The sequence below is a fragment of the Chelonia mydas genome, chromosome 2, assembly GCF_015237465.2.
Source record: "Chelonia mydas isolate rCheMyd1 chromosome 2, rCheMyd1.pri.v2, whole genome shotgun sequence".
NCBI classification, from domain to species: domain Eukaryota; kingdom Metazoa; phylum Chordata; order Testudines; family Cheloniidae; genus Chelonia; species Chelonia mydas.
The window spans coordinates 80,490,531-80,502,686 of NC_057850.1; the positions used below are offsets into that span (position 1 = coordinate 80,490,531).

Genomic DNA, 12,156 nt, shown 5'->3' on the forward strand with positions numbered 1-12,156 from the left:
GGCAAGAGGACAGCAAAAAAGGGTGCGGGGGACCGAGGTTAGGATAGAAAGACTCTTCCAAAAGAAGTGTAAAAAGGACAGGACTGGAAGTCCCAGAGCTACAAGTGGGTGCCACTGACTGGAAGGCATGGCCACGAATCGTGGGGGGGGGGCTTTTGCCAGTGTAAAGGGGAAAAGGAGTTGCGAAGTGAATTAGTATTGCTGCCTTTTAACATCCTTGGATGTGTCCGTTTCTGTTAGGAGAAGGGCAGCCGGCACTAGGGTGACCAGACAGCAAGTGTGAAAAATCGGGACAACGGGTGGGAGTAATAGCTGTCTCTGTAAGACAAAACCCTCCCTCAGACACCCCCAAAGCAGACAGTGGACTGGGTCGGCCCCCGTTCCGGCCGCCAGGGGCCGCTCTGACTACACCCAGCCCTCCCTTCCCGCCTTCCAGTTCCGGAGCCGTCTCGTTAGCAGTAGTAGGACTCGCATCTAACAACCACCGACGGAAGTTACGTTGTGCCGGGAAGCGGTTTCCGGATTCGGGATCAGAGAGAAATAACAACAAGCGTCGCAGACTGGGAACCGTCATAAATCGGGGCGGGGCAGTGGCAGCGTTGTCTTGGTGCCCGGATGTGAAGAGATTCCATCCACTTGCTTCTGCTCTCCAGAGAGGCTGCAGGCTTCTGGGTGGCATGGGAAAGGTGCGCGAGCGACAGTGACCTCGCGCCACTCACCCAGCCTGCGCGAGCTTCTCTGTCCCCGTCCCCCCTCGAGCTCGCGCCCCTGCCCCCGCTCCCCAGAACAGCCAGGAGAGAGCGGCTCGTGCCGCGAGCGCGCACCGGAGGAGACTCGCTGAGGTAAGTGACCGCGGGGCGCCAGCCCGGCCTCCCCGCCAGAGGCTGGGCGGCCGCGGTCCCTCCGCTCGTGATCGCGCCACTTCCCCCAGCGCCTACGTCCCGGCTGCTGCTTCCTCTGGTTCCCAAGCGCAGTGACTGTGGTGGGGGAAGGAAGATGCGCCTGGAGCGCGACCCCCTCGACCCCAAACGGGCGCTCCCCCGCCGCGCGTCTGCGGAGTATGAGGGGACGCCCCGGCTGTTACTGGGAGTCGCTGAGGCTCGGGACCCTGGACCGGGCTTTGCGCCCTCCGCCGTGGGGTGTCCCCCTGGGGGCGGGGTGCAAAGTCTGCAGGCCGCGAATGATTTCCGTGTCAGCGGCGGGTGACTCCAGCCCCTTGTCCCGCAGCTTGGGCCCCGGCCCCGCTGAATCCGCCCCACAGCCGGCAGCCAGCTGTGAGGGAGGCGGGTGTTTTCCCTCACTGTCCTGAGCCAGGACCGTTGCTCAGCCTATAGCTGGCAGCCCTTATCCACTCTCCCGCTTTCTCCAACGTCTGCAAAGCCTTAGACTGCCAACTCCTCGGGGCAGAGACTGGGCCCTGCCTGCATGTCCAGAAAGCTAGTAGTGCTGCTCCACTGAAATCAGACCGAAGGGAGGAGTTAAACCGCAGCAGCTGTGTGTGGAGGAGGGTGGCACTTGAATTGGTTGCTCTTTGTCTCCACTGATAAACCTCTCCTCCATGTAACTCATCTGGGGAACAGAAGTGGCAGTGGACTTCTCTCTGCTCTATGTATTGCTGGGGAAAAAAATCAAGACCACTATGACTAGCCTTTAAAAATGCCACAGACAGTGCAAAGGGCATACTGCTTACCTTATAAAAAGAAAAGGAGTACTTGTGGCACCTTAGAGACTAACCAATTTATTTGAGCATGAGCTTTCGTGAGCTACAGCTCACTTCATCGGATGCATACTGTGGAAACTGCAGAAGACATTATATACACAGAGACCATGAAACCATACCTCCTCCCACCCCACTCTCCTGCTGGTAATAGCTTATCTAAAGTGATCATCAAGTTGAGCCATTTCCAGCACAAATCCATGTTTTCTCACCCTCTGCCCCCCCCCCCCCCCCCCCAAACTCACTCTCCTGCTGGTAATAGCCCATCCAAAGTGACCACTCTCTTCACAATGTGTATGATAATCAAGGTGGGCCATTTCCTGCACAAATCCAGGTTCTCTTACCCCCCTCCAAAAACCACACACACAAACTCACTTTCCTGCTGGTAATAGCTTATCCAAAGTGACCACTCTCCCTACAATGTGCATGATAATCAAGGTGGGCCATTTCCAGCACAAATCCAGGTCCCGTCCCCCCCCCCCCCCCCCCAAACACACACACAAACTCACTCTCCTGCTGGCAATAGCTCATCCAAACTGACCATTCTCCCCACAATGTGCATGACAATCAAGGTGGGCCATTTCCAGCATAAATCCAAGTTTAACCAGAACGTCTCGGGGGGGGGGGGGGGGTAGGACCTTACCTTATGGATCTTACCTTATGCAGATCAACATTTGAACACCTTGCGATGGTGTAACAGGCCTGTAGATTACATTTATTAGCAAACAAGATAGTTTTTTACAAGCTAATGCAAGGATCTATACATAAGCTTGTGTGGTATGGCACTTGATAGTCAAATTTCTTACTAGCAGGAATCATAGCTTCCCTACTGGTTAGTGTAAGGAAAGATGAAAGTCTTGGAGGTAAATCTTGTCCACATAGCTGCTTCCGTCATCTGTGTCGTCAGAAACCACTTGATTTTTTTTTTTTTTTTAAATTATGGAGTTAATTGGGAGGAGTGCTAACAATCTTATAAATAATCATATTCACAATCTGGATTCTAAATTCTGTTCCAGAGGTTGGGGACCCAATCCTGCAACTTGTGTGTGGGTGCAGATTCCATCAAAGTCAGTGGGCAATACAGAGCCAACGAATTGCAGGATTAAAGTAGAGAAGCTAGAATTTGCTTAAATAGAGATCAGTTGGTTAGCCTGACAGACTGACTTTTTAATAAATCATTTTTAAACTTGATAGAGGGGAAGCTTGTTTTCACAGTCTGAAAAATTCTAACTTAATTAGAAAACGTAACTTGGGACCTGACACAAACTTTTATATTTTCTAATAAACTGGAAGATATGCTTTAGCCAAACAAACAGTTATTTGTCTCAATAAATGAGGGAAATTCCAATGGCCTATATTATATGGAACGTAAAACTAGATGATCTAATGTTCCTTTCTGGCCTGAACTTGTTGTTTTAGTTTTATAGATCTTTGAGGTTGGAGTGACAGTTTTGTCATGGGGCTATAGAAATACTTTGCTGTCAGCTTGTTGATGCAAAAAAAAAAATTGAACTGTTATAGCAGTCTGATATTGGAAACCAATGGTAGTTGAATATTTATTTAAAATTTAAAAATTTTAAATTGACTGAAGACCTAAAAGTATCTTTCAGTGCCCAGAATTGTTACCCAGAACAATAGTGTAAAATTATCTGAGATTGTTCTGCCTTAACTAACTGAAAAAACACTTTTTCCTGAGTGGTTGTTACTTAAGTGGATGTAGAAAAAAATATATCTTTGCATAATAAGACTGTGCCTAAAGAGTAACAGAAGCCTACTTGTTGGAGAACTTAAACATACTAGTCAGATGTAGATTTGAAAATCAATGGTGAGAGGCTGTACTAACATGGCTCAGGAGCAACTTCCTGGTGAGAGGCCCCGTTACTGCTAGTTCTAGGTTTTCTGTCCAGGTGTTGTCCCTGTCATCTTCTCAGAAGCTCCATGTTTCATATTGGGCTTGGGTTAGTAAGTGTCTCAGGTTGGACCTTAACCTCCCTCTCCCTGGAGGAGGGTTTTGCTATCCACTTTTCTTCCATGGTTTTCTGGCTGGTACTTATAGCTTTCCTGAGCAGCATGAGTAGTAACAATTCTTGACAACTTGGGGACTCTTAATAGCAGCAGTGAAACTAACCAGAATTTTGTTAATTTGTCTGCTATTGCTGACAATGCTATGAGGTGCAGGAAAAGCAGCAGACCCGTTTGTTTGAAGGCTGTGATAGAATATTTCCTTCCAGTTTGCCTTCTGTTTGCTTTTGGAAGAATGCATAAGGGCTAGAAACTTTTTCTTAAATAACCGTATAGGTTCTTAAACAACTACATTCATTTTTGCACCATTGGAAATACAAGAGAAAAAGTGTTAAATAGGAAAATGGCAAAAAATATTAAAAGCTTGAAAATATAAGCTGTATTCTTAGGTGGCTATTAGAGTAACTAGAAAAATAAAGGGACTGTTTTCAGCTTCTAATATAAAAGTACTGTTCATCACTGTCTTTTTGTTAGAGGGCTTGTCTGATGCTATAACATTTCGGAGGTTGGGAGTACAAAGAAGTGCATCATTAGTCTCTGGGAGCGATACATATGAGAGCATATAGTGTTGCTTAACAGTGGCATCTGACTACGGCACTGATGGGGCTCCAGAAAGGGCCCTGTCCAGTCCTCTGCTCCTTAGGGCTTTGGCTAATGTAATGCAGAGCTACAACTGTAACTGAAGGGTCCTGATATAAAATTCTGTCATGAAGACAGAATAGGGAGGGTTGCATAAAGTTCACATGTCACTATTGCCTGAGACTCTCATACTTTAAAGCTAAGTATTATTATTTGAAAGAATGAAAAAATGTAATGTAGGTGGTCAGGAGCTGTATGCCTGAATTCAGAGTTTGAGAAATAGAAGGTAAAAATTAACAGAATAAACATACTGGATCTAAATATCTCCATAAATGTTTTATTCTTTATAGGTGATATGTAAAGCCTTGTCTACAACCAAATTTATAAGGAATGCTTTTGGCACAGCTTGATAAGTTACTTTTTCTGAAACATCGATCGCTTCTTATAAAATACCTGTAAGTAAAATACATGTAGTATACTAAACTTAAAATGGCTTAACAGATTTTGCTTTCTGATTGTGACTAGTACACACTGATAGTAAATAGACAAAATTAATAATCCAGTATGTCTCCTTTTATATAATATGACTAATAATGTACATTAACAATAGAAGTAGCTGAAAAAGTTTGTAGAAATTTGGTTCAATTATTGTTTTGCAGAAATGGCAGCCCAAAAAAGGAAGTCTGCGATAGCAGAACCTTCTGCTAAACGTCGGAAGCTAGATAAGAACAGCAAATCATCAACAGAGAAAGAAAGAGAGGTGTCAGCCACAAAACATGTCTTAAATAAATCCAAGCCAAATAAAAGTGCAATGCAGAAGAAAACAGTGCTTAAAATCTCGGTCAAACCTAACAGGTCAGTGATAAATAAAGCCATCAATAATTGTGCTAGGCGGTCCTCCCATTCTAAACTAGTGCAGAAACATTCCAAGCAGAGTGAACTTCAGTTAAAGAAAAGATCTAGTAAAACAGTATCTATGAAAAAATCATCCCTAAAATCATTAAGTAGGGTACCTACTACAAAAACACCCTCCAGATCTTCAAAAATAAACCATACTAATTTCTTGAAATCGACAAAGACTTCCTCCAAAAGAGGTCCTGAAGGGAAGGACAGATGTGCTTTACAAACCAAAGTTTCAGTTGAAAGCAAGAGACAACAGCAATTAAAGTCAACTTCAGATATTAAAAAGAATTCATCGAAACCTCAAAGTATTAGGCAGTCTGTAAAAACTTTAAATGAAACTACGCTTAGGAACATACATGTGGATAGGAAATCTGTTAAGGGAAATTCTACAGAAAGTAATTCTTCTACAAGTACTAAAATTGTAAAAATTACTGATAAAAATTTAGGGATACAAGTTCAGAGTCCTAAAAAGAATCTTGCAAAAAAGTCAACTTCTCAAGATGCTGAACAGCAATTGATTAAATCTTTCAGTGACAACAAACGTGAACCTGAATTAGGAATGCGCATGATGACAAGATCATCAGGCACAAACAGTAAAATAACTGTCAAAGACACACAACAGCAGCCAAAAGCCACAAAAAATAAGGAAGTGTGCCAGAAAAAGTCAGCACAAGACATTCCTAAGCCAAGACACATCATTATCCCAGATGAGCAACTAACCAGGCGATCACGTAGATTGCAGCAGTTATCAGATACGTCAGCAAGATCCCTTCATAATAGTGAAATTAAAGAAGGAAAGGCTTCAGAAGTGCAACAGGGCACTCAAACAAAAGGATGTATTCAGGGTACTAGAGTTGAAACAGTTAAACCTCTTAAACAGAAAACTGAACAGAAAAATAAGAAAACAAAATCAAATTTTATAAGTGGAGATGAAGAAATAACTGTAGGAATAACCAGCTCTCTACCAGAGAAAAAATGTAAAATGGATCATAAAACTAATGATTCTAACTGTTCTCAACATAGCCTGCAAGGCTCAAGATTATTTCTTGATCGTAAAAAAGTGGAAATGGTAAGTCCTCTTCAACCAACTTCTGTGACAATAAATAAGGAAAAACAACCAGTGCATCAGAATGTGAAAAGCAGTGGAAAAGCAAAGAGAGTTTCACAGCCACCTGTAAATGAAATAGATCTAGCCAATCAGCCGGAGAATGTTGTGAAGTCCAAACGGGTAAGCATTCTTGAACTCTGTGAAGAAATTGCAGGTGAAATTGAGTCAGATACAGTAGAGGTGAAAAGAGATTCTCCCAACACTGAATATAAAAAAGGAGAAGAGAAACATGCAGACATGCAGCTGTCACAGACTGTGATGCTTACTCAGAAGGAACCAAATCAGAGCACTCAGTGCAAGCGTTTTTTCCCCAGCAAAAAAGGAATACCTGTCAAATGTGTTCTGAATGGCAGAAATACTCCTTCAAACAAAAACTCTAAGTGGACCAAAATTAAACTAACGAAAGCTAATAATATACATCAAAATAAATTAAACTCTGCAAGTGTTCCAAAGCTGGATTTGTTAGAAACTAAAACTAAAGTTCCAGAGTCAAGTCAAGCAACGGGTGCAGAAATACAGCTTTCAAAGGCCCAAGGTAAATTGTCTGTGACAAAGCCATGTGAGACTAAAAGTGCAACTCATGTACAGGAGAAATTGGGAGCAGTTTCTTCTGAAACAGTCAGAGCTAAAGATGTGACACCAGAAACAAAGCAATCAACAAAAAAAGTTGCTGAAAATGGTTTGTTGGATAATCGGACAAAACATGTTCCTGAGCCAGCGCTAGATGAGGTAATTCTTTTTATTTATGGAATGTGGTGGGAGGATACTTTTCTAAATTTGTTCTAGTACCTAACGGTGCTATCTGTGCTCGTGTAACTAGCTTTGTCAGTAACATTTTGTGCAACTAAAACATTTCAGTATAGGAACCTTAATCTGCTTTTGAGTTGACTTGTGTTTCTCCTATAAATCGAATAGGAAAACAAATCTATTATGTATTACTAAGGGCAATCGTTTTAAAAAATAAAATTCTCCTCCAATAACTCAAGTGCATAGCACAACAAATCAAAATGTCGTGGCTGATTGATTAAAATACCATAACTATCTTGTGTTGAAAGTGTACATTAAGGGAAATGGGAGAACAAAATACTACTTATGATCAGGTTGGTTTAAATGTAATGTTCTAAGAACATAGGAGTACATGTAATAACCATATTCTTTCCAAATAAGCATCCATATGCACTGAATATGTAATGTAGCAAAATTTTGCTACGTCGGATAGTGCCACAGATATATACATGGGGTTGCTTATCCGTTCACTAAGCAAAGTCTTGAAGAGAACTGGAAAAAGTGCTAAACTGATTTTGTAGGAACTCAATAATGGTTTTTACTCATAAGATATTTAATTAATGAAATGGGGACAGAACTTAGAGAGAGAGAGATGGAGCAGTTTGACTTTGATCTATCATCTGTTCTGTTGTGTTGTTCAGAGTTTTAACTTGCATTTGGATACAAGTCCAGAAAGCACTCCAGTGAAAAGTACTACAGCAGCACCACCACCACCTAAGCAAGCCAAAAAGGAGATAGAGAGTGAATCTCAAGGTAAAAAATCTAAACTGTAAATTCTGTGCACTCTGAGAAGTCTGTTAAGGGTGGGGATGAAGGAATCCTCTTCTTCCTTTTCAATTGGGAAGGCTACAGAATTTATTGGTGTCAGCAGGGCATGAAAACTTACCTGGTAGTCCTAGAACTAAGCCTAGTCAAGGTGAAAAATATGGTATCTGGCAACCATGCCGTCCAGAGCCACATCCCCAGTAAAGTAAAAGAATAAAAGTTATGTACTCGGTTTAAATGTAATACACCCACAGCACTTGTTGATACCTAATGTTTTTGGCTATATTAGATTATTACTGGTGGAATTAATCAAATATATTAGAATAGTATTTGGCCAGTTACAAGAACCAGTTGAATACCGAAAAATATTAATCAGATATAATATATGATTGTCAGTAAAATCAGATGTTAATTGAGTACTAGTCTACCAGCTTGACTTATTTCATCCTTTTTGCTTTTTGTTTTTACCTTCTTTTCCTTCCTGTCTTCACTCAACTTTGTCCAGTAACTGATCATGGCTTGTGAGTTGTTATTGGTGTCTGTTTTCTCTCGCCCAACACCCCCCCCAAATATTCTCTACTTTCTTCTCCGTCCACAAACTCTCTCAACACTATTCTCCTTATTTATCTCATCACCCATTCTTTCTCTCCCACCTTCCTACATCTACACACAGGACTTGGAATTTTTATCAGGTACCTAATAGTAAGGAGACTTATTCGCCTGATTGTGGAATGATAAAAAAGTGGGGCAATGCTCAGGTGAAAAGCCTTGCTCCCCTGCAGCAGCTGATAAAAGGAAGGATGCTTGAATTTCTTCTAGGATGTTGATCCCTGGACTCTATTCAATGGTTCCGTCTTTCCTGTCAGCTTCTGGCTAGTAGATGTCTGATAAACTTGAAACTCTGCCTTCTCTGGCTGCTGGAAGAGGAGCTGCATACTCTGTGTTCTCCTTTTGTATCCGAGTCTTCTGGCTGCTAAAAGGGTGAGGGTTCTCATTAGTGTACACCCTCCCTTCCTCTGGACTGATGTGCTGAGGGGAGGGACTGTCTGCTATTCAACCCCCTGCTCAGCTTTTTGGCTGATGCAAGGGGGTGTTTATGCTGCTCTGCCCTTCCTCTAGACTCCATATTTAGACTCCCCTTCCTTAGTGCCTGTCTCCCTCATAGCTTTCCCACGTTGTAGTAGAATGAAACTGACCTGACTTCTTCATTTTGCTTCCATTTTCTGGGATCTGAAAAATGGCAATGACAACTTCCTGCCAAAAGTAGTGGTGTGAAAGGTGGTTATCTGGCAACGTTTTAAAAATAAATAAATAAATAACCGGACAGCTCAGAGCAGGCGACTCTCTTCAACCTGGGAGGGCAGCCTAACTAGAAGGAAAACTGTCTTGAAACCTCCGTTCGTGGATTAAATGAAGCTTTATGTTGGGCAATGGGAACACGATTGCCATCTGTTCGCAGTCCACCAAGTCTATGGCAACAACGTGGGAAGAGAATGGGCATGCACTGAGTTAACCAAGGATAGGCCCTCTTTCTGTGTGTATCGGTTGGCATCCCTGACGTACACTGCAAAGTGACTACATGGATGCAGGCAGTTTCTGCAGATAATGGATGCTTGCACAGTGACTCTTCTCCAGATGAGGAGAACAAGAAGACAAAGAAAACAATACTTTGGTCAGTCTTTCCTCTGCCTCCTCTTGGGGAAGAGCTGAGCAGCAGCAGAGGTGTGGCGTTGTCCTTCTGCCCTCTTAAGAAACCAATGCAGTGCATCTTCCTATTAGTTTGATCTTGGAACACCATCTTCAAAAACATTAGGGTTAGAAACTTTCTAAATTTGTTTGGATTTTGTAGCGGTTGATGGCACTTGCCCAGGAAAGCTTCCTTTTCACTCTGGGCTAGTGAGTGTTTTCCAGTCTGGAGCATGGAGTTGAGTAAACTTTGGATGATCCATCTGACTAGAAATATTAATTGAATTGGCAGCTTGTACAGTTCTCCTTCCTACTTTCTTCTTGACAAATTAAACAATGAATCTTCTGTTTTCTCACATTTTGCTTCTTTTTTTTTTCTGGGTTCCCTTACTCTAAGATATTTATCCATGTCTTTTGTTTACCACCACCTTATTTCTAACAGTATACATCTCCTCTTCTCTCTTTCACCCTCTTCATTTATTTGTATGCATCCCTTCTCAAGGAGGAACTAGAGTTCCTCCTTTTTACCTCCCCTTCTCCGCCAAATTCCCACAAATTTGTAACCATTCATCTGTCTGAATGCACCTCTCTCAGAAACCTGTCAGCACTGTTCCAGTTGTCAAGCCTTGGTCAGTGTAATGAGAAACTTTGCTTCTTGAACCATGAGAGGCGAGGGGGAAAAGAACCAAACTCTGTCCTAAACTAATAAGTATCCTTACTAGATCACTGATACATGTCTTACTCCTCTCTGATGGCATGCCATGCTCTTGCCTTCTATCACAAGGAGATGGATAGTGCCTGGCCTTGTGGTGCCCTATGCAATGTTTCATCAGCAGGACTCGGCGTTTACTAAAAGATGACACTTGTGCAATTCTTCATTTCAATGCAGCTCCAGCTTTTTGAAGTGCCACATGCAGTAAGAGTATGCAGTAGGAGCCTTTACTGTTGCTGGGAGTTAGGAAAAAGGTCTGTCCGTCGTTCCCAACCCCCTTTGCCCCCCAGTTGCATTTCCTAACTGTGTCTCTTTCCCCTACCCTACTACTGAGCAAGTCAGGGATCGTATTTATGGCTCTGCTGCTGTACACAGCAGTACCCAATTGATGTCAGCTTGAGCGGGTTGAAACTAAAAATCAGATTAATTCTGCTGCTCCTCCTTGGCTATTGAGAGAGAACCATGTTCAGCAACAGTGGATATGTATAATTTTTAATGTAAGGTAAGTTTAAAAAATTTGGTGTGGAGAAATATCAGAATCCTGCACTAAATTTGCACCATTTCATTACAGGGTTGTTTTTTTTTTCTGTACAGATAAAGTACAGCTTGTATAACATGGTCTTCAATATCTCTTTTTGCTGTAGTGAAGTTAACCTGTTTTGCCATTTGTTTAGCTAAGTTTGCTTTTTCTATTAAGAGAAATTTTATAATGAAATGACCATCCCTGATTAACTGCAGGTTCGGCTCCCAAGCAGTTGGTGCGCACTTTATTCACAAATCAGACATCTGAGACTAGTGAGAAGAGGTATAGTACCTTTTTATTCTTTAATATACTTATGGAATGACAGTAGCCCCTCCTTAGGTAAAGTTGCCATTATAAGAACAATTTTTTTTTTGTCCCTCTTTTTCCACTGCCATCCTAAACTTCCATGTAAAAACAAAAATTGGTGTCTCATCCTTTCCATAAGAGACCAACTTCTGTGTTATCCAGTTTACCAAACAAGGTTGTCAGTGGAAAAAGCACTAACTTCAGTTTTGGTAAAAAATAAATTATCATACAGCCTGGCTGCAATGTGAGTCACACCTTTTTTCTGAAAAAGTGATAATTAGCAGAGCTAAAAAATACTTAACATTTTGCTTTGTTTTTTGCCCGATCCTAACCTGAGACTCGAAAATGGATGATGACTAAAATGAAGTTTATTATTCAGAGGAGGATGAGGAGGAAGGTTCCTGTAATCTTTCAGTTACAAAAATCTTGTAATAGTTAGTACGCATTTTTTAATGGAAATGTTTAGGGTTTGCTTTTGCGCCCCCCCAATCCCCGCACACTGAGCTTTGTGCCCTAATCTACCTTAAATCTAGCTGCACAGTGGGGCCCTGAGAAAATCAGAAATTCAGGCTGCCTTATCCATAACTTTTTTTTCCCTCATTTGCAACGACACAAAGTAGAATGCATCACTTTTAATGATATAGTGGCTGTGCCAATTCTGGCCATTCTGTCATACACTCTCTCCTGATTGTTTTCAATGTGTTATTTGTCTAATCAGACCTCATTAAGAGTGTCGAATGGCAATGTACAGAGATGCTTAACAGGTCAAAGTAATGGACACTATTATTCCACATCCTAACCGGCGATTAGACAGTATCATGTTCACAATGAAGACAGGAAACCAATTATATAGCACTGCTCTGTAGTTCAAATTTTCAGTCTTCACCTACAAGCTGGACAAATACAGTGGCTTTTCAAAATTAACCCAGAGGTTGAGGACTTCTTAACCTTTAGAAAATTTTCTTGATCCAAAAATAACACCACTGTCAAAAAAGCCATAAAAGAACAAAGAAGTGAGGTTGGGACTGATAAGTGGGCAGATATAAGTT

General features: G+C 41.9%; 1 protein-coding gene across 17 annotated transcripts in view; it reads left to right on the top strand.

The window, feature by feature from the left end:
- The first annotated feature begins 434 nt into the window (after positions 1-434).
- ESCO1 (establishment of sister chromatid cohesion N-acetyltransferase 1) overlaps positions 435-12,156 on the top strand; it is a 67,298-nt gene continuing 55,576 nt past the window's right edge. For 6 of the 17 annotated variants that reach the window (XR_005224356.1, XR_005224357.1, XR_005224354.2 and 3 more), the window contains exons 1-5: positions 518-842; positions 4,669-4,773; positions 4,978-7,058; positions 7,757-7,868; positions 11,017-11,083. Coding sequence is in view for 9 of the 17 variants with exons in the window: in XM_027819394.3 (XP_027675195.1) it covers positions 4,980-7,058; positions 7,757-7,868; positions 11,017-11,083 (2,258 nt within the window). In the remaining 8 variants the exon portion in view is untranslated. Of the gene's footprint in view, positions 843-4,668; positions 4,774-4,977; positions 7,059-7,756; positions 7,869-11,016; positions 11,084-12,156 lie in introns of all 17 variants that reach the window. The other 11 variants (XR_005224358.2, XM_037892763.2, XR_005224359.2 and 8 more) reach the window with 7 other exon arrangements.